The sequence below is a fragment of the Coffea eugenioides genome, chromosome 2 (assembly GCF_003713205.1).
Source record: "Coffea eugenioides isolate CCC68of chromosome 2, Ceug_1.0, whole genome shotgun sequence".
NCBI classification, from domain to species: Eukaryota; Viridiplantae; Streptophyta; class Magnoliopsida; order Gentianales; family Rubiaceae; genus Coffea; species Coffea eugenioides.
Window position 1 is genome coordinate 78172817 of NC_040036.1, and position 18215 is coordinate 78191031.

At 37.4% G+C, this 18215-nt stretch overlaps 4 protein-coding genes and 1 non-coding gene across 5 annotated transcripts; 2 read left to right on the forward strand and 3 right to left on the reverse strand.

Annotated features, from left to right (window-relative positions):
* Positions 1 to 530: 530 nt before the first annotated feature.
* On the reverse strand, positions 531 to 4684 carry LOC113761929 (protein farnesyltransferase/geranylgeranyltransferase type-1 subunit alpha). The gene is made up of 3 exons (XM_027305119.1): positions 4353 to 4684; positions 2135 to 2189; positions 531 to 1205 (listed from the first exon to the last, which is right to left on the reverse strand). Exons 1-3 carry the CDS (start codon positions 4563 to 4565, stop codon positions 871 to 873), a joined length of 603 nt encoding a protein of 200 aa, XP_027160920.1. The 5' UTR covers positions 4566 to 4684; the 3' UTR covers positions 531 to 870.
* A 1676-nt stretch (positions 4685 to 6360) lies between these two features.
* Positions 6361 to 8386, forward strand: LOC113761674. The gene is made up of 2 exons (XM_027304759.1): positions 6361 to 6565; positions 7915 to 8386. Exons 1-2 carry the CDS (start codon positions 6452 to 6454, stop codon positions 8035 to 8037), a joined length of 237 nt encoding a protein of 78 aa, XP_027160560.1. The 5' UTR covers positions 6361 to 6451; the 3' UTR covers positions 8038 to 8386.
* A 673-nt stretch (positions 8387 to 9059) lies between these two features.
* LOC113762916 (UPF0187 protein At3g61320, chloroplastic-like) lies at positions 9060 to 12639 on the forward strand. The gene is made up of 4 exons (XM_027306551.1): positions 9060 to 9878; positions 10693 to 10860; positions 11118 to 11324; positions 12052 to 12639. Exons 1-4 carry the CDS (start codon positions 9186 to 9188, stop codon positions 12247 to 12249), a joined length of 1266 nt encoding a protein of 421 aa, XP_027162352.1. The 5' UTR covers positions 9060 to 9185; the 3' UTR covers positions 12250 to 12639.
* Positions 12640 to 13596: 957 nt separating this feature from the next.
* LOC113761493 (riboflavin biosynthesis protein PYRD, chloroplastic) lies at positions 13597 to 16388 on the reverse strand. Its single transcript, XM_027304504.1, has 3 exons — positions 15666 to 16388; positions 14705 to 15003; positions 13597 to 14623 (listed from the first exon to the last, which is right to left on the reverse strand). The coding sequence occupies exons 1-3, from the start codon at positions 16053 to 16055 to the stop codon at positions 14026 to 14028; spliced, it is 1287 nt and encodes a 428-aa protein (XP_027160305.1). The 5' UTR covers positions 16056 to 16388; the 3' UTR covers positions 13597 to 14025.
* A 1158-nt stretch (positions 16389 to 17546) lies between these two features.
* On the reverse strand, positions 17547 to 17620 carry TRNAV-CAC. Its single transcript has one exon. It is a non-coding gene; the product is annotated as a tRNA-Val (tRNA).
* Positions 17621 to 18215: the final 595 nt, after the last annotated feature.

Here is an 18215-nt window from a genome sequence, read left to right on the forward strand (position 1 = left end):
ATCCCCCCGATAACCATAAGATTCGAACCCTGACGGGATTGGACAACAGTTCCTAAAGAGGCGTGCTGTGATCAATCGAACTGCCCATGAGGAGCGCCTGTGGGTCTTATTGTATAAGGAGGCAAATTCTGTACTAAACTGCCCATGAGGAGCGCCTGTGGGTCTTATTGTATAAGGAGGCAAATTCTGTACTAAACTGTTCAACGCTACCTCTTACAAGTTGGGAAATCCCCGTAATAAACATCTGCTGTCATCCTTCCCTTCCCAAATGCGACTGTAGACTTAAATCTTTGATTGGATGCGTTGCGAAAATGGCAAGTGAAACCTGCATGGGTATGTTAGACGGAACCAACGTGGTACTCCGGCTTGAAGACTGGACTTCTAAGATTATAATTGAACTTTGGAACCAACTTAGGAATTTTGATCAGGCAAAACCCCAAGAAAGTAAACTATAATCTGACGCTGCTTCACTGGAATTGCGAGTCTATGGCATCTTCATATTACTTTAGAGAAGGTGTGAGAGAGATATATGAGAAATCTATTTCCGTACTCAAAGAAACCAACCACTATTCAGACAGGAGAGGAAAATATGTCGCAGAGGTAGGCTGCAAGGCATATCCGTAAAGGCGTGAACGATCTCAGCACCTTGGACATGATATCAGAAAAAATTACCTTTACGACTATATCTTTTTTTTTGGATAATCCAGCAGAGGTCTGGGGATCAAGTGAGGGGACAAGGAGCTCAAGAGGGACATCCCACTTTGGAATTTAAACAATTACCTATATGACTATATCTGTTTCTTGATAGCCTGGCCGAGGTCTGGGCATCGAGGAGCAAGGAGCTCAGGAGAGACATCATTCCACTTGCGACTACACTTTAGCAGATCGAAATGATTCCTTGGTCCGGCCATAATAGACGGATTTAGTTCCAGGATATGTAACAAAATTCCAACCAAATGCCGAACCTCCAACAATATACGTCCCTTCTGGTCGGCCAGCTTCAGGTTGCTGCTTTTGGGAGGTGCCCCCAGAGGAAACAGTTTTATTTTCAGCTTGCCTAGTAGATGCCCTGTCACTAGGAGGCCTCTCTGGTAGTTTCACATCACGCTGATGGTCTTGTCCATGTTGGACATCAGCTGTTGGAGTCTGGCTTGCTGGAGGATCTCTGATCATCTCTCTGTAAAGATCTACCACAATCTTCATCTCTGTAAATTATTACACGTTACACATCAGTCCGTTCAGGAAGCATATGTACCAGTACAAGGACAACAGAGATATAAAATTCTCTTCGCTAAGATAGTAAATAATACATGTCAAAACTTGGATTCCCACTAGGCCAGAAGTTCCTTAAGTGTCACTAACTTTAAACCACGTTCAGAATAAGTACCATATAGTTAACGATACCAGAACATTGCCTATTCTCATTTGCTCAAACTTCTTATTTCTTAAAGCTGTAAAAGGTTTATCAACGAAAATGTTTAAAATTGAAAGGTACTCAAGACCTAAACTATTTGATTAGCAACCAAATGCTACCATACAGAAGCATCCCAGATAAACTTCTTAAAACAGTTTTCCCGAGGAGAAACAAAAAACAAGTCTCATCCTAAATGAACAGACCAAACTGAAAAAAATGACAAGTGCCCTAAATAAAGATATTGGTTTTTATCTTTTAAAGCTCAAGGTTAGGTTAAATATTACTCCTGCACGATGAATTTGGTTAAGGTAATGAAATCATTGTCAGATAGTCCATGAACACAATGCTAAGAAGAAAGATAAGTGGAAACTTTAGACAACTGCAATTTCAAGTGTTGCTCCTGCACAAGCAAGCAAGCAACAAAGTAGTCATAAGTTTCACAAGGAGATGGTCAAACCCACATACAGAAGCAACCCAAAAGCCTGAGTTTTCAACATTACAAATGCCTATAAAATAATTAAATGACTCTTGCAGTGAATATAAACAAAATCGAGTCAGGACCTAAAAAAAAAACAACATTTGCATGGTCATAATCATTACAGAACAGAAACTGGAGCATAGGAACAAAATTATACTCAATTTAGTCCAGAAAACACATAGATAAGCAACTAACTGTATCCTCAACTACAAAATAGACCAAACACTTTCCACAAAACTTACTTTCACGAATTTCTTCAGCTGCCTTGCAGTTCTGGAAGTCAGGAGTTTTGAGAACCTTCAAGAGGTTAAAACAACTATTCAGAACAAATTTATTACCATATATTCTTTTCTATGAATGTCCAATGGAAAAAATGTAAATCCAAGTCCTTCAAAGGTTCGACACATTGACATTCAAGTCCAAACATGATGCGTGAGTCCTCACGTAATAGACGGGTTACTTAAATTCATGAAACCCCAGCTATTTCTCTCCAATATCATCACTTTAACAAACATCAGAAGTATTGAATGACTAGATGTCTAACCACAAGAATAAGAAAATATTAGATTATGCATGAAGGTAGATGTTGTGCATACTGTATAAAAGGCCAAGAAATTTCCATCTGTGTCTTTACTTAGACAACAGTTATAAAAACATAGCTAGCAATCCAGGAGAAGAAATGATGCACCCTAGTCTTTTCCCAAGATAAGGAGAAACAGGTCAAACTAGAATAGGTCATGGGCCAATTCAATCATCTAAATTATTCACAATATACCAAGTTAGAAGACATTTGTTTATCTCGCCTCCTCATGTCATATGCAATTCCAAGGCTCTAAAAATTACCCTGAGCAAGTGAATTTTGAGATGTTATTATTATGGTCAACGTCAAAGTAACATGTGTGCCAGTCTATTCTTGTCATAACTCATAACCAGTTTTGCCAAAATTGTTCTACAAAAGATTTGGTTCAAACCTAAAGAAAATGACTTCTTACTCCCACATCAGATGTTAAATTTTGGAGAACAGATCAAGGGGATAAGCATCTGTAGTGATTCAGATTTTGTGTAATCTCCAGTCAAATTCTTCCTCAATTGAAGTTGGAAGAAAATGACAGCTTCAAGATTGTTCAGACCTGACATCGAAATTAGCAACTTGCACTTCTCAACAAAAAGAAAAGAAGAATTCCATTGCCTGACAGAGTAGACTACCTATGTCTTAACATAGATCGGTCATACTTGTTGAAGTGAGTGTCACATATTGCCAGTTGAACGGGGAATAATGAGAAAGTACAATTCTTAATGTATGATGCTGTTGAAGTATTTAGTTCAAAAGACTTCATCACAATTTATGAAAGTGCACTATGATGTATGACTCTCAGATGCCACCCCTTCGCTCCCTTCCCTACCCCCCACCCTACTCCCTGTACCCACAAAAAAAAAATAAAAAAAAAATAAAAAGAACCAGAAAAGGAAAACCAAAATAGCCCACCATCAGTTCAAGATTCCTCGGCCATGCTGAACGAAAGTAAAGACGAAATTCAATTTTACATATACACATAGACAACCTCCTAGTCCATATGCCAAACATTTCAAGCACGTGTTGAAAACTTAGGAGTGTTGACACATTCATATCGTAACAAGTAGTACATGGTATTGCATTTAAAAGAAGACCCAACAATATTAATAAAAAAATTACTTAAAATGCGAAGTTTACTAACACAATTAGATCCAATAATTGCATAAGCTATGCACTCACTTAATCAACTAAGTTGTGATCAATAAAAGATCAACTGGATGCATAATTACTTCACAAAAGATACTGCAGTAAACGAATAAACTTGCATTTACGCCAATGTGATATAATAAACTTTAAAGTATGTATACAAAATTAACATACTGAAAGCCAAAATATCCAATGCACCCTGTCAAGAACATTGTCACATCCTACTTTTCCTAAGAATAATATCTTTGCATCATTGTCTTTGCCATGTCTATGTCCTCTGCCCATTAAGATTTTTGCAAACTAGTATGCCCAAAAAAAGGGGGAAAAATACAAATTTCAGGACGAAAAGTAATAAATGGAGAGACAGAAATAAACCCCCCAAACAGCAAGGCTTCCTAGGAAATTCTCATAAAGCTCATTGAACAATAACATTCTCTACTTAAAACAAAAAGGCCACGCTGTTAACATCATCAAGAACTACTCATATCAGATTAGCTAAGCAATCAAAGTAAACCAACCATGATGAAACAAAAAAAGAAACCCCAGACTCAGAGGTATAACCAAATTTAAAAGTAAAAAATTGTGAAGGATTAATCAAGTCACGAGAAAATAAAATCTCCGTAAAGAGCATAAATCAATCGAACCCAGAGAAACTTATTACAAGAAAAGTTCATAATTGGATTGAACTTTGCATAAAGTACAAATCTTTGTTGAAGAAATTTGCTGGGTCAAGTTAGTACCTCAATAAAATGAGGACGAAGGTCTCTAACAATGACCCGCATTTTGTAGTAAGGGGAGTCCACCAAGCGGGCGAGAATGTCGTCATCAAGAGGCCTCTTTCCGGTACTAATATCTGAGGGAGGAGAAGCAGTTGGAGGAGCCGCTGGTGGCGGCGGCGGTGGCTGCTGTGGAGGGAGGTTCTGATGATTTGGTGCAGTTTGGGCAGTTTCCATGACTACTACTGTTGCCTCTTGAAGTTTTGCTGATTTCTGAATTTCACCGGTTAAAATTGGTTCTTTTCTTCGCCGGCTAATTTCTCTCTGCTTACTCCGATCTTATCTTTGGCTCATACTTCGTTTTTGCCCCTAAATTTCTAGTTTCTTTTGTTACCGTCACTTCACATTAAGTACTCCCTCCAACTCATCTTATATGTCATAATCAACTTTACACACAACTTAAAAATTGTAAAATTTGGCCAACATATAAAGCTATTAAATCAATTTTTTCCATTATTATCCCTCAATTAGTATTCAACATTTTGTTAATTGGCTTTGAAATTTTGAAAAGGGTATAACTACCAAGATATAAAGATGATTTGTTTTGAGAGAATATTTGGACTTAAACATTGTGTCTAAAACAGAATTCATCGAAGCTTAGAACAGTGGAGGAGGAAAGTACATTGAACAACAAATCATTCACACACTATTACAAATTGGAAACCACCATGTAGAGGCGTAGTAAAGATCAATAGAGATGCTACCTTATTAAAATGAATGGACATAAGTGGATTGGGAGTGGTGGCAAGAGACTGGAAACGAAAAAATAACGAAAACATAGGCAAAATCTGAAGTAAAGTCCAATGAGCCACTAGTGGAGGAAGTAGCAACTTTTAGAACGGGGATGATGATGGCTCGAGAAGCACATTGGAAGGCAATGGAGATTCAATCAGATTGCAAATCATGGAGGAAAATGTCAAGGAATCCAAGATAGCTACTATTCTGGATGACATTGATAGAATGAAAGGCTGTTTGATCAACGTACTTTTTCTTTTGTTAATAGAAAAAGAAACAGGTGTGCACATAAGTTAGCAAAATTTGCGATCAGACTTGTTAGAAATGTTAATTGGGAAGGAAACTACAAAATGATCACTCAGGTAGTTACCCTTTTGTAACTGAACTTGTGGTATCAAGCTAGGAATGGTGATAGCAAAATACATGAAACACATAGAAAACATTGCCATGAAGGGTTAAGAGAGATTCTTCCTCCTTTGCTTATATAGGATATGCTTTGTACTATTAGATATAACATTTTAACACAAGCTTTGTTAATATATTAATTAGTTTGAATTTTTATATTTCTCTTTCTATTTTATTGACTATTTTCATGATTAATCACCCTTTTTTTTTTTTATGTAAGCACAGTTGTTAAAAACTGGATGCAACAACCCAAATGAGATGATCATGCATTAGTTTTCTAGTACCACAAAAGAAAAATAAATGATCTTTGCACATCCAAAACCTTCATTTCCATTAGCTTTTTTGCCTATATAACTTATGATTGGTAAGTTTAAAATGTATTATTATATTCAATTCAAATCCAAAGAGTCTAAATCTAGTCTTTAAAAAAATAATTAATAATATTAAAACGATCTAAGCTCTTATAAACTTGCCTGTTCACATCAACAAATAGTTTTAATAACTTAATTACATCGAAATTTTTTTTTTGTTTAATAATAAGAAAAAAGCACAAAAAAGCAAAAAAAAAAAAATGTCAATGCTTTCATAAATCCATATCAATTGCAGTTTGCCTCATAAAAAAAAAGAAATTTATGTAGGTGAAAAATAATCCTTTTCAAGACTCTAGATTTTGTGCAGGTACGAGAATTCCTCTGTTGATGTGAAATGCTAACTGAGCAATACTCCTACTTTGAAAGTTCAGGTAGCAAATTTGTAAACTACAAAACGATTAAAGGAGTAGACTGCAATTAAGTTTAAAGTAGAAGGTCCAGATAATTCCATCATTTCGTCGAACGACTTCTTGGTACTAATATCACAACAAAAGCAAGAAAAATCCCAAGAAGAAACTCTTGTTTAGGAATAGGATTGCTTCCTACTAGAAGATGAACCCGAACAGTGACAAGCTTGTCAGAAGGACAGCCATGGTGGCCTCTGTAACTGCTTCTTATTTCCTTCTCACTGCTGATTATGGCCCTGAACCTAATGTTCTCGACCCAGTACGTCCTTTCCCAGAACTTATTACTATTAGGATTCTTTAAAATTTTTTCATTTTGGCATGCTAGATGTCTTCTTTATTTATTTATTTGTAAAGTTTTGGTCTTTTGGGTTTTGGGGTTTATGCATTAGGTTTTGCCTAGGTCTATATTACATGAATAGGCATATGAAAATCTGAGTCAGTGTTATTACCATGTAAGTGGTGATTGAGGGGCGTTAATGGGCATTCGTTTGTTTTTCAATTATACAGGATTGTTGGACTATGAGTTGAAGTTTTGAATGGGGATCATGAAAAACTTGGATTGATGACTTTTTAACAATTAGGACGAATTTTCTGGGGATTGGATTGGATTGCCTTTGATTTTCATGACTTAGTCGTGCTTAATGCACGTGTTTTTGTTGCTATATATGCTGGTTTTCTTATTGCTTGAAGTTGGCTTTTATTTTTAATCTTTCGAATCAAAATATATTTCATGCTATCCCATGCTCTGTTTGACAAAAATTCTGTGGATTGTGGTCTTGTGGCTTCTGCCAATGTTAATTAGGTGTATGTAGCAGTTCCAATGGATTCAAGTGAGCTAGGAAGCAGTTCTTGCACATTTTGAGCTGCCTAGATTTTTTTTTTTTTTTTTTTTGTCGGGGTGAAATTCAGTACTTTGTACATTGTGATAACCTGTAAATAGGTGGTTGGTATTGCTTCCTGCCAAAGATATTGGATGGGTGAACTGATTAGTGTATTTGCTCTTGACCATTCTCAATTTTTTCATTGAAGTTATGTGGTGTTCATAATGGTGAAAATTTTTTATTTTTTGCCGTGATCCATACCTGTTGTTGCCATATGGTCATCCAATTTGTGTTTACAAGTGATAATAGTTATCTCTACCCTGTGTCTCTGTGCGTGATTGTCTGTGTCTTCGTCTTTGTGCATGGAGCTTCTTGAAATCACAAATACGCTTCCAGTCTCCTACGGTATTATGAGTGCATTATGTAACTGTAGTTGCCGGATATTCACAATTTGCATAAGATCTTGCTTTTCAAGAATTTGCTAACATACATGAAATCATGCTTCCCTCTCCTTTTTGTGGTTGGAATCTTCTCATATGCTGTGGATTATGTAAGCAGATTCTTGGACTGCATTTTTTTGAAAAAATTATTTGGTTAATTTGTTCAAATATGAGTTGTTATTATATGAGAACCATTTGATTACTTATGACGAATTGAATCTTTATCACAAAAGTAAAAGGAAACTGGTAGAAAGTATGAAAGAAATGCTGATTTCGCAGTCGATTGTACATTGTTTACATTAGTTCAATCGTATCATTCCAATACTAATTCTGCCACTGGATGACAGATCAAGAATGCAATATTGTCAGCAGAGCGTTCTGTGAAGGAGTTCATCTTTGGACCAAGCAAGGGAATTCAAGAAAATGAAACCAAGAAATTGGCCTCGAATGCTGGAGAGAAACATCCCTAGTTTGTTATGTATCAAATCAAAATCCAGCCTATGTTTTTGAAGATTTCTATGGCAGATAGCACTAAAAAACATGAAAGTTGAGCAGAGATAAGCAAGCCTTCTTCACTTTGCTGGCTTATCAAGCTGTAGACGTGACTATTTTCAATCATGTACATGTAGTAGAGATAGTGTGTGTAGCATAAGTGCTGAAACGCAATTGGAAGCACAGAGACATAAAAAGAGTAAATGCGTTTGAGTTTGAAATATTTGCCAATATGATCTCTCTTGCTGCATAAAGCATTGGAAAATAAAGCTGTACGCCCCTTCTCAGAGGAGGAATTATCAGGCTGAACCATTCTGATTCCTTTGATACTTTGATGTAGAGAATAGAGACGAAAATTGCTGAATTCCCAATCAAACCTTTCTTTGTTCCCACCGGCGCATTCTTTTAGCGACTTATACAGTAGTTGTCGGAGGTTGGACTGATACCTGACCTGAGCTTTTCACTTGGGCAAGTGAACTGAGAGAACCCTCCTGTTGCCTGTCAATCTTCTTCTTGCTAAAGTGACCGAGTCACAAATGAAGTTTTCGGCCATGAAACATCAAATTGTAACCAACTGGACTGATGGAATCACACTGACACTCCATATATGATGGACCAGGGCAGGAACAGTCACTAGAGAAACCACCTGGATTGGTCTTGTGCATTTTGTACAAAATGTAACTTAATTTGCATATGATATAACTCATTTTACATAACGTGTAAATATATAACAAAATTTTATAAGTTTTATATATAATGTGAAAAATGATGTACAAGATAAAATCTAAACCTTACTTTTTTTTGTTTTTTTATCAAATCTTGGCCACCAACCTTCCGCTTTCTACTATATATGATATATGATATATCATGGGCTATCATATTCATAAGCGGCCAAATGAACCTTGACTCACCTTCTTGTGATACTAACGTGTATCTTGTGCATATTTTTTTCATTTTGAAAACATGTGTAAAATCCTCCTTCACAGATTAAACGGGGTCTCCAACAACCCATCGATCCACTCCTGCTCCCTTGTCACTTGGACCTTCACTTCGTTCTGAAGCTCCAAGATGTTCCGTCCCTTTCCTCAACGATCCTCCCTTTCTCTCCAAACCTTGAATTTCACAAATGAGAAAGCCAACAAGCTTCGTCCATCCCCCAGTCCATGTCTCATCTTCTTCCATCTTTGGTCTCAGAATACTCCTCAAAGTACACCAGCAATCTATTCACTTCAAACACAGCAGGCTAACTCTAAGGGTTATCTGTGCAGGACAACCCTCACAACCTCCACAGCCTTCTTCAAATGAAACATTAAACATTATCTCGATTCTTCGAGCAATACCAGATTGGGCTGACGGTATAAAAGAAAGGGGTATGCGACGGAAGAGGGCCTTGTATGACCATGAAAAATGGGTAGAGCATAGAAGTTCTTTAAGGCATGTAAGGCATTTGATGTCTAGTCTGAATTCAAGGGTGATTTTATCTTTGGTTCCGCCAGTGCTGGCTTTTACCACAGCGGCAGTCATCATAGCCAGTTATAATTCGGCAGTATCTTTGCACTGGTTACCTGAAATTTTTCCTCTTTTGCGTGCTTCTTCATTGCCTTACCAGTTGACGGCCCCAGCTTTGGCCCTTTTACTGGTTTTTAGGACTGAGGCATCATATGCGAGGTTTGAAGAAGGTAGGAAGGCGTGGACTAAAGTGATTGCTGGTGCTAATGACTTTGCAAGGCAAGTGATTGCTAATGTGGGTTGCACAACTGATGCATCGCTTAAAAATGCACTCTTGCAGTACATCATGGCGTTTCCAGTTGTCCTTAAGGTAAACTTGCTCTCTTATCTGCTGTACTCTTTTAATTTTGTATCAATAGCTATTCTTTCCTTTCGTCGCATCGTGGAGCTTCACAAAGACATCCACTGGCTAGAAGAGTGGCTTTCATTTCTTTTCCAAGACTTAATAAATGATGATAACAGCTTCAAATTTCGTACATGTGAGGGCTTTTTGTTTGTAGTTTAAGATGGAAATGACAAGAGAGACGAAATCCATCTTGAATTTTATCATTTGGGACTAGTGTCGGAACTGGTAAATAGATGTTTTATGAGGAAAAAGTGCCTGGTTCAATACCATTTCATATCTTATGAAGTCTCATCTGAAACTATTGAATATCAGATTTCATGAATGAGGTACCGAAGTTGATCTTTCCTTATTTTGGAGATCATCTTGTTTCATCAAACATCTAAACTTTGTGTTGACGGCCACTTCTTGGGTTTTTCTAAGCTCAACTGACCTCGAACAGATTTTCTATTTAAAAGTCATTAATTTGGCAAGAAAAGATTCAGTTCCCATATGTCATCTCCTTTGTAACAGAATCCAAGGAATCTTGATTTGCTTTAGTTGCATTGTGTAAAACACGGGGTATCCCTAAACTTAATGCAGAAATATCTGGCAGGATGAAAGAAGCCATAATCTAATGAATTTATTGGTTCAGTAAAGACCAAATGCAAGTTTTAAGCAAAAATGGATTTTTTGGTATGTATTATGGACCATACTTTATGTCAGGACCAGAGTGTTAATTGTGTAATTAGAAGACTCGGTATATGCTTGATGACTTCTAATAGTATTTCTCCTAATGCAGTGCCACTTAATTCATGGGTCAAATGTTGCACAAGACCTTCAAGATGTGCTTGATGATGGTGATTTAGCAGTAATTCTTAGGTCAAAGGATCGCCCTCGATGCATCATTGAGTTCATCTCTCAGTCTATTCAGTTGCTAAGTATGGAGGAGGCAAAACGTAATATACTGGTAAATTCCACTTGGACACTTGGCTGTATTCACTAGATCTCTGTGCTGAAATATAAAGCAGCAAAGTTCTCCTGGAAAATGTATATGCTGAAAAATGGATCGCTGCCATCTGGGATTGCAGAAAGACTAGAATGATCACTTTATTGTTAGTACCTTTGGAAGAGATTTGAGCTGGTCACAGTAGATTGTTAATGATGCATGCAGGATCATGTGTACAAAATTGCAGGAAATAGTTTAATATATGGTCTATGTTGCAGGAGTCAAAAATCTCTTGTTTCCATGAAGGCATTGGTGTTTGTGAAGAGCTGATGGGTATACCTATTCCTCTTTCATATACCCGGTTGACGTCAAGGTTCTTGTTCCTTTGGCATCTTACTCTTCCAATTATTCTTTGGGATGATTGCAACTGGATTGTGGTACCAGCTACTTTTATTAGTGCTGCTTCATTGTTCTGCATTGAAGAGGTCTGTTTGACTTCCTATACACTGCTTTTCTGTTCTTTATAGAGCTTAATTTAGTGTAGTAAAGACACAGCAGGCTTGAACTATATGGTAGAAATAATTTCGTATGGGCTGCTTGAAAAACCTTTCTTGCATGTGATCCAGGTAGCGTAGTGTATCTGCTGAGTTGCGCATTGTGCACATCAAACTTAATAAGCCTATTTAGGGTAATTTTTTGTAGTCTCCACCCCATCCTTTCCTCTCTCTTATCTGTCCCGTTCATATTGACACTAGGAAATGGACTCCTGAGAAAGCGATTTTGAAGTCGATTCTTATGGAATTGACTTCCCTCTTGGGAATATGAATAAAATCAACAATATTTTTTAGATTTCCAATGAAAATATCTATATTTTAGTAAATAACCCACCTGGAAACTTATTGAATATCCAATTCCCGGGATGTCCTGTTCAGTTGTTCCCAAGTGTATCATAAGTACCAAAAATGGATTTTGAGCAAATTATGGTTACCAAATATCTTCATCTTCCCCACTTTGCCACAAGTGAAGAAAGAAACTAGAAGTACATTTTGCAGTTTTTTGCATCAACTAGTTAATTTACATCCAGGATATTTCAGAGTCATGTTAAAATCCAAGATAGCTGCTTGTTGAAGCTTCTGGATGAAATACTTACAGTATGAATAACATCCATATTTGTCGAGAAGAAAGCATGACAGTTGAAGATGGATGTTGCAGGTCGGTGTTCTTATTGAGGAGCCCTTTTCAATGCTTGCACTTGACGAGTTGTGTAAGCTGGTCCATTCCAGCATTCAAGAAGCAATGGATAATGAGAAAATTATTCAAGCACAGGTAAATGCAAAACGACAGAGTCACTATAACAAGAATGCTCCCAATGGTTGGCCATCACTGAGAAATACAGAAGATACAAATTGAAAGGCTTCTGAGAAATATCAAGGTGAAGATACCTGTACAGTTTGAAGCCATCGGTTATTCGGGATTTCCACCTCCAACTTTTTGCTGTGAAGCTGCAAGCTTCAGGAAGAAAATGGGAAAAAATGGAAAGGCTATATTCGGGCATGATCGACTGTAGTCTGTCCGTCAGCTTGACTGCACTGAAATGTTATGCATCTTTAGTTACTAGAATCAGATGTGAAAATGTGAAATTTCAATAATTCACATACGTTTATCCTCTGTTTGTAAATTCCCTGAAGTGTTAATATTTAGTCTTGGTACGTGCTGTAGTATATACGTAAAGAATTTAGCCCTTTTCCAGCTTCAAGCTTCAATCGTAACTTCCCTGCTCAGCGAGCATCATCTATGGAATGATGGGAATTCTTCATTTTCCTTGACAGTTCATATATATACACACCAAATTAAAAAGGGGAAAGCGGGGTTTTTTTGTTTTTTGGGGGGGGAGGGGGGGAGAGGAGTTGCAGGCGGTCAAATCATAAGCAGATTGTCACTGGGTCGGTTCAATTATTAATTAAAGAATCAATTGAATTGATTAATAATTGGTTGAACCGATAAAAATCAATAAAAATTAGGAGATTTAACCGGTTTTCATTAATTTTTTTCCTAAAATGATTATTTCAGTTTTATTCAAAATTTAATGCCAAAATAAAAAAAAATGATTAAACCTTTACACTAGGGTTTAATGCACCTCGAATCAAAGCTTTTTCCATTCGCTTCTTGGTCCAGGTTTAAAAACATTGGGGGGAGGACGGTAGGGGTGCTAGGAACAATGCACTGGTTGTGGCTTTGGGAATCGATTCCAAACTTGCACAAGAGAATAGAGATGCGCAAGACTTTGTATGTTCTTTTCTCTTTACAAATGGATGAGTGAAAAATCTTGGGGTGATTGTTGAATTCCCTTCTCACAAGTGGTGGTAAAAAGACAAAGATTGATGCTGAAACTTGCTCTCCATTTCCGTTGTAGAGAAAGCAAAAGCCAAGTTACCAAGTTACTAAACTTCTCACACTCTACCTGGAAGAAAGCTTTTCTAGAAAGGAGGGGAAATCGATCAATAGTTGATATTGGTAGCATAGTCCACTGTTTTTTATGCCATGCAAGGAGAAGAAAAAGCTAGCCCATTGCGATAAGGACGACAGGCAAAAAGCCATTGTTCGAATTGATGAATTGCATAGATCTCGCCAATTAGACATTCTTCTCGAGTAAGGTCTCACTGGAAGCAAAATATGCCAAACCACGAAGCCACGACAGTATGGCAACAAGAAAATAAAAAGGAAGCAAAATGATAACTGCAATTTAACATTGTTATAAGCACCAAAAAAAAAAACCTTCAAATTGGTCATCAGAACTGATAAATATCATCAATCAATCCTACATAAAGAAAAGGGGGCATAGTTTCAAAGGCTATCCTAACTCAAAAGTACAAGTTAGAAGCTGGAAGACAGATATTTCTCGGGACGAAAAATAGCTCATTGAGAGAGAATAAGCACCAGTATTGAGAATTGTAGTTAGCTGTGGCCAAAACTTTCTGGAACTGTCTGTTGAAATTCCAAGAAAAGGCATTGAGTAACAAAAGGAATGGTTAAAGAAAAATCTCATACCTACAATCTTCTATAGTGGAAATCAAGCTCATGATCATGGATTTTCCGCATTCTATCTCATAGACGGAGGCCGCTTTGAACATGAGGAGTACAAAGATAAGTCTCCTGAGCTGAGCTCATGGCTAAGAATCCTAAATATCACTCAAAGTATCCCTCTAGCAGCACACTCTCACCCATGACCTTGGATGTCAAACTCTTCACCCTTAGTTTCTCTGGGACATTTAGTGACTTCTCATTGCTCCCAACCCAGATCGGTAGGACTTCCACCACATATTTCTGAAACAAACCTAGTTCAACGCCCTCCCTCAAGATTTGTTCAAAATCAGCAATATTCCCCCTCAAATCCAGCAGGACGCTACATAATCCTTGCCGCTTGCAATATTCAAGGACTGAGACCAGATTTATCCTTTCACAGACAACTGTTTCCACACCTTTTAGAGTTGCTTCTTGCTCCAAAGAGGTCTCTTTTTCTGTAAAAATTATGACTTTAGCAGTTGATTTACTGGTTAGAGCAGGAATTTCTACTGGCAAATCTGGATCCATTGCTAATACAATTTGAAGAGGTTGATTGGCCCCAGGTTCTCTAGATGCAGGAAAAGATGAATTCTCCGACAACAATGTTGAAGGAAATACGATTGCATCATACTCTTGTAACAATTTTGAGTAATATCCACCAGGCTCAAGGACTGTGTTGCCCAGCTGATTTAGAACATGGCCATCAACTGACATGGAGTACCTTCAGTTTTCAACACAGTTCCATAAGAGCAAGAAATGAAGTTGACACAAATGCAAATAGTAATGCAAGTTGCACTCGTACCTCAATGTAAGAAAGGGCTTCCCTGTTAGCATTTGGTGGATCCAAGCTTCAATTAGCTTCTTGCACAACTCCTCCTCAACACCAACGATCACTTCAATTCCTGCATCTCGAAGCCTATCAATACCTTTTGAAGCCACAATGGGGTTTGGGTCCACCATTCCAACTACTACCTTTTCCACTTTGGCCTTGATGAAGGCTTCAGTACATGGGGGAGTTCTCCCATAATGGTTACAAGGTTCCAGGCTTACGTATGCTGTTGCATTCTCGGCCAAATCACCAGCATCTCTAAGGGCAAAAACCTACAATGTTTTACCACCATATTAAGTATGTAGAATGAAATTTCTGCACATTGCAGTTTTAAATCTTTGACAAATAAAAGCGATGTATGATTGATCCACAGTCTTCTATCCATCAATTTATAAGCAACTCCACAGCTGCTACATGATAAGTATTATTTCCTTTGATCTTAGCTTTGCGCATTATTTTCTTGAGATAAGTTTTTTTTATTTCTTTCAGTGTAAAAGGCATCACTACGCATAGTTTACAGCTGCACTTCCCGAAAGCCACAAAGTTAGCCTTTATTTTCAGGTTATACAAAAGAAAAAGGCAATTTCTAGGCTCTAGGGGCTAATAAAGTCGATATCAAATTGTATGACTGCTTCAAGTTAAAAAATCCAAATATATGATTTGCTCCCAAATCGAAGAGGAAGAGGAACAAAGTTTTGAATTCCCTGTTATTCCTGAATACAAGCACATTTTCTTACATTTCAAGTCAGCGTAAAGAAGACTTCTGGCACCCATTCATTGTGAGTTTAATCCTGATTCTCCACAGCACTACTTCAGCCTAGTTCTAATTAATGAAGACACCAATTCTCAACAAGGAAGATACAATTAATTATCTACTGCTACATTCTTGTTTCAATATTAACAGTAAAAGAGAAGAAAAGAAGATGCAAGTCACCTCAGCATGAGGCTGGCCAGCTTTAGGATGAAACCCTTCACCAACAATCTTGCCACCCTTCACAATGACGCAACCAACCATAGGGTTGGGGCTGGTGTGCCCAATTGCTTTCCTAGCCAGCTCTACACATCTCCTTATGTAAAGCCCGTCATTCTCACCCTGATGTGATCCTTCACACCTCACACCAACCAAGACACCACCTTTACCCGAACCAATTTGTGATCCAGAGACCCTTTTGACCGAATGGCAGAACCCAGTCTTCAATTTCGACTCAAAATACACTTTTCTAATTTGAATTGTTTGAGTGCAATGGGTCAAAAGATGAGTACTAGGCGAGAGATTTATGGGGTGGAAAGCACACTTTGAAATTGGGAGTGTTTGCACATACATTTTGTGTTGCTGACAGAATCGATTACGACAATCAAGGATTATACTAACGCACAAAGTGAATACTCATAAAGCTGCAAGACCGAGACCGTCTGAACAGAGAGCACGAGCTCTGAATTTGCGGCACATAAATGAATGAATGGGTTAAAGGGAGTGCCAATTTTGTTAAAAAGAAACGGTATCAAGAAACCTCGCAGATTTTCCTGAAGTGGGATGTGTTGGAAAAGCAACGACTATTGCATAAACAAAAGCTGCCAACACACTGTCCAGGACTGAGAAGTGTTGGGGATGACAGGTTTTGAAGATAGGAAGGACAGAGGAAGAGAAGAACTGGTATTCCTCCCTGGTTGAATTGCCAATTTCATCCCTCAGCCCTTTTTTTTTTTTAACTATTTTTGTCGCTTAACTCGTTTTTGAATCAAATCAGTCCCTCAACCCCCACCCCCCTCAACCCGGCCTGTTTGGTTAGCGAGTTTTTTGAGTGTTTGACTAAAATTTTACCATAACTTACCGTTCAAGTTGTAAAATTTTTTTTTGAAGTATATAAATTTTTGAATATTTTGAAGTGTATAGTTTAAAAACTTTAAGAAATTTTTTGAAGTTACTGTAGCTAAAGTTGTTAAAAAACTTGTAGCAGACAAACTTAGCAAAAAACTTACTTGCCAAACAAGGCCGGACCCGTTTGGTAAGTGAATTTTTTAGGTATTTATCTAAAACTTTACTGTAACTTATTGTAAAAGTTGTAGAAAAATTTTTTAAAGTATGTAAATTTTTAAATATTTTGAAGTGTACAATTTAAAAACTTTGAAAAGTTTTTTAAGGTTATTATAGATAAAAAGTTATTAAAAAAACTTGTAGTAGACAAACTTTGTCAAAAACTTGCTTGCCAAACAAGGCCAATTAGATCCTTTTATTGTGGTCCGCTAAAACTTTTTGCCTTGAACAGAGAAGTCACCAGCCACAGGAGGGGTATATTTGTAACTTCAGGTAAGGCATTATATTAAAATCTGAAAAAAGGAAAACTTGCTTACGCAATAAAATTTGGGCAGCATTTGAGAGCAAGAAAACCAACGGAAAGGTAGGAATTGTTCCAATACCGCCCAAATTTTTATCCCGCAAACAGCTCTTTTCTTTTTCTTGTTTAGGGTCTTAATGCAACGTCTTGCATGAAGTTCCAAAAATACCCTCATGTAGCCGCAAATTGTAGTGGCACCACTGCAAAAGGACCTAACTGGCTGGAGAATTTTAGTCGAGGGAATGAATGTATTGGCTCAAAAACAAGTTAAGGGATGAAAATGATTGAAAGTTGAAAGAGTAATTGGAGAATTGAAGGCGTGGTGGACAGGGTGTGGTGTTTTAGGAGTAGGCCTTAAATGACACTTGAAGTCGTGAACAGAGTTTGGTGTCTCGGGAGCGTGCCTTTAACAATTGTTGAAGGTGCCGAGTATGGTTTTCTTAAGAGCACACCTTTAAATGGAAAATGAGGCAAAAACATGTCTGAGCCCGGGTTCGAACCGGGGACCTCTAGTGTGTGAGACTAGCGTGATAACCGACTACACCACCCAGACTGGCTTGTTCTCTACTAAATTTTATCATGTACTTGGCAACTACTAATCAGAATTCCATTCTTGCATCGTTTAGGATTAGCACTTGTCTTGCTGCCCTATACAGCTAACAAGATCCTCTCACCTTTCATTTAATGTAAACCTGTCACATTAATTACATGGGTTGCATTGCAGTTCAAGATCTTCCATTAACAACTTCATTGATAGAATATTAACTAATTAAGCAATAATAATATTAGCATTCAACTTTAAGCAAAATGTATATGAAAGAAATATTGTCAGTTTGGACATGGTACTTACTAGTAATAAAACAGTCTACTTAGACTCGTATGTTAGATTTTGAACATTAAGTAAGTAGTACAACACGAATAATCGCCATGTGAAAGTCAAACTATTACAAAGAGATTGCACATACAATTATACAAGCACGCATAAAAGCTAGGGGTGTGCAAAATCAAAAAAATTCCGATTTATCGACCGAATTCAATTTGAATTGAGTAATTCAGAATTCGGAACTGAAATCGGGTTTTCCGATTTCGAATTATGCGATTTTGGTTCGAATTTGGTAATGGGATTTTTCAAATCGGAATTCGGAATT

Excerpts from the sequence above, each read along its gene's own strand:
- LOC113761493 (XM_027304504.1), bottom strand. The coding sequence starts at position 16,055 with ATGTATGTGCAAACACTCCCAATTTCAAAGTGTGCTTTCCACCCCATA. Across the intron at positions 15,004-15,665 it reads CTGGCCAGCCTCATGCTGAG|GTTTTTGCCCTTAGAGATGC; the intron begins GTGACTTGCATC and ends AAAACATTGTAG. Across the intron at positions 14,624-14,704 it reads AAGCCCTTTCTTACATTGAG|GTACTCCATGTCAGTTGATG; the intron begins GTACGAGTGCAA and ends TGAAAACTGAAG.
- LOC113761929 (XM_027305119.1), bottom strand. The coding sequence starts at position 4,565 with ATGGAAACTGCCCAAACTGCACCAAATCATCAGAACCTCCCTCCACAG. Across the intron at positions 2,190-4,352 it reads TTCGTCCTCATTTTATTGAG|GTTCTCAAAACTCCTGACTT; the intron begins GTACTAACTTGA and ends AACCTCTTGAAG. Across the intron at positions 1,206-2,134 it reads AGCTGAAGAAATTCGTGAAA|AGATGAAGATTGTGGTAGAT; the intron begins GTAAGTTTTGTG and ends AATAATTTACAG.
- LOC113761674 (XM_027304759.1), top strand. The coding sequence starts at position 6,452 with ATGAACCCGAACAGTGACAAGCTTGTCAGAAGGACAGCCATGGTGGCC. Across the intron at positions 6,566-7,914 it reads AACCTAATGTTCTCGACCCA|ATCAAGAATGCAATATTGTC; the intron begins GTACGTCCTTTC and ends ACTGGATGACAG.
- LOC113762916 (XM_027306551.1), top strand. The coding sequence starts at position 9,186 with ATGAGAAAGCCAACAAGCTTCGTCCATCCCCCAGTCCATGTCTCATCT. Across the intron at positions 9,879-10,692 it reads CGTTTCCAGTTGTCCTTAAG|TGCCACTTAATTCATGGGTC; the intron begins GTAAACTTGCTC and ends CTCCTAATGCAG. Across the intron at positions 11,325-12,051 it reads CATTGTTCTGCATTGAAGAG|GTCGGTGTTCTTATTGAGGA; the intron begins GTCTGTTTGACT and ends TGGATGTTGCAG.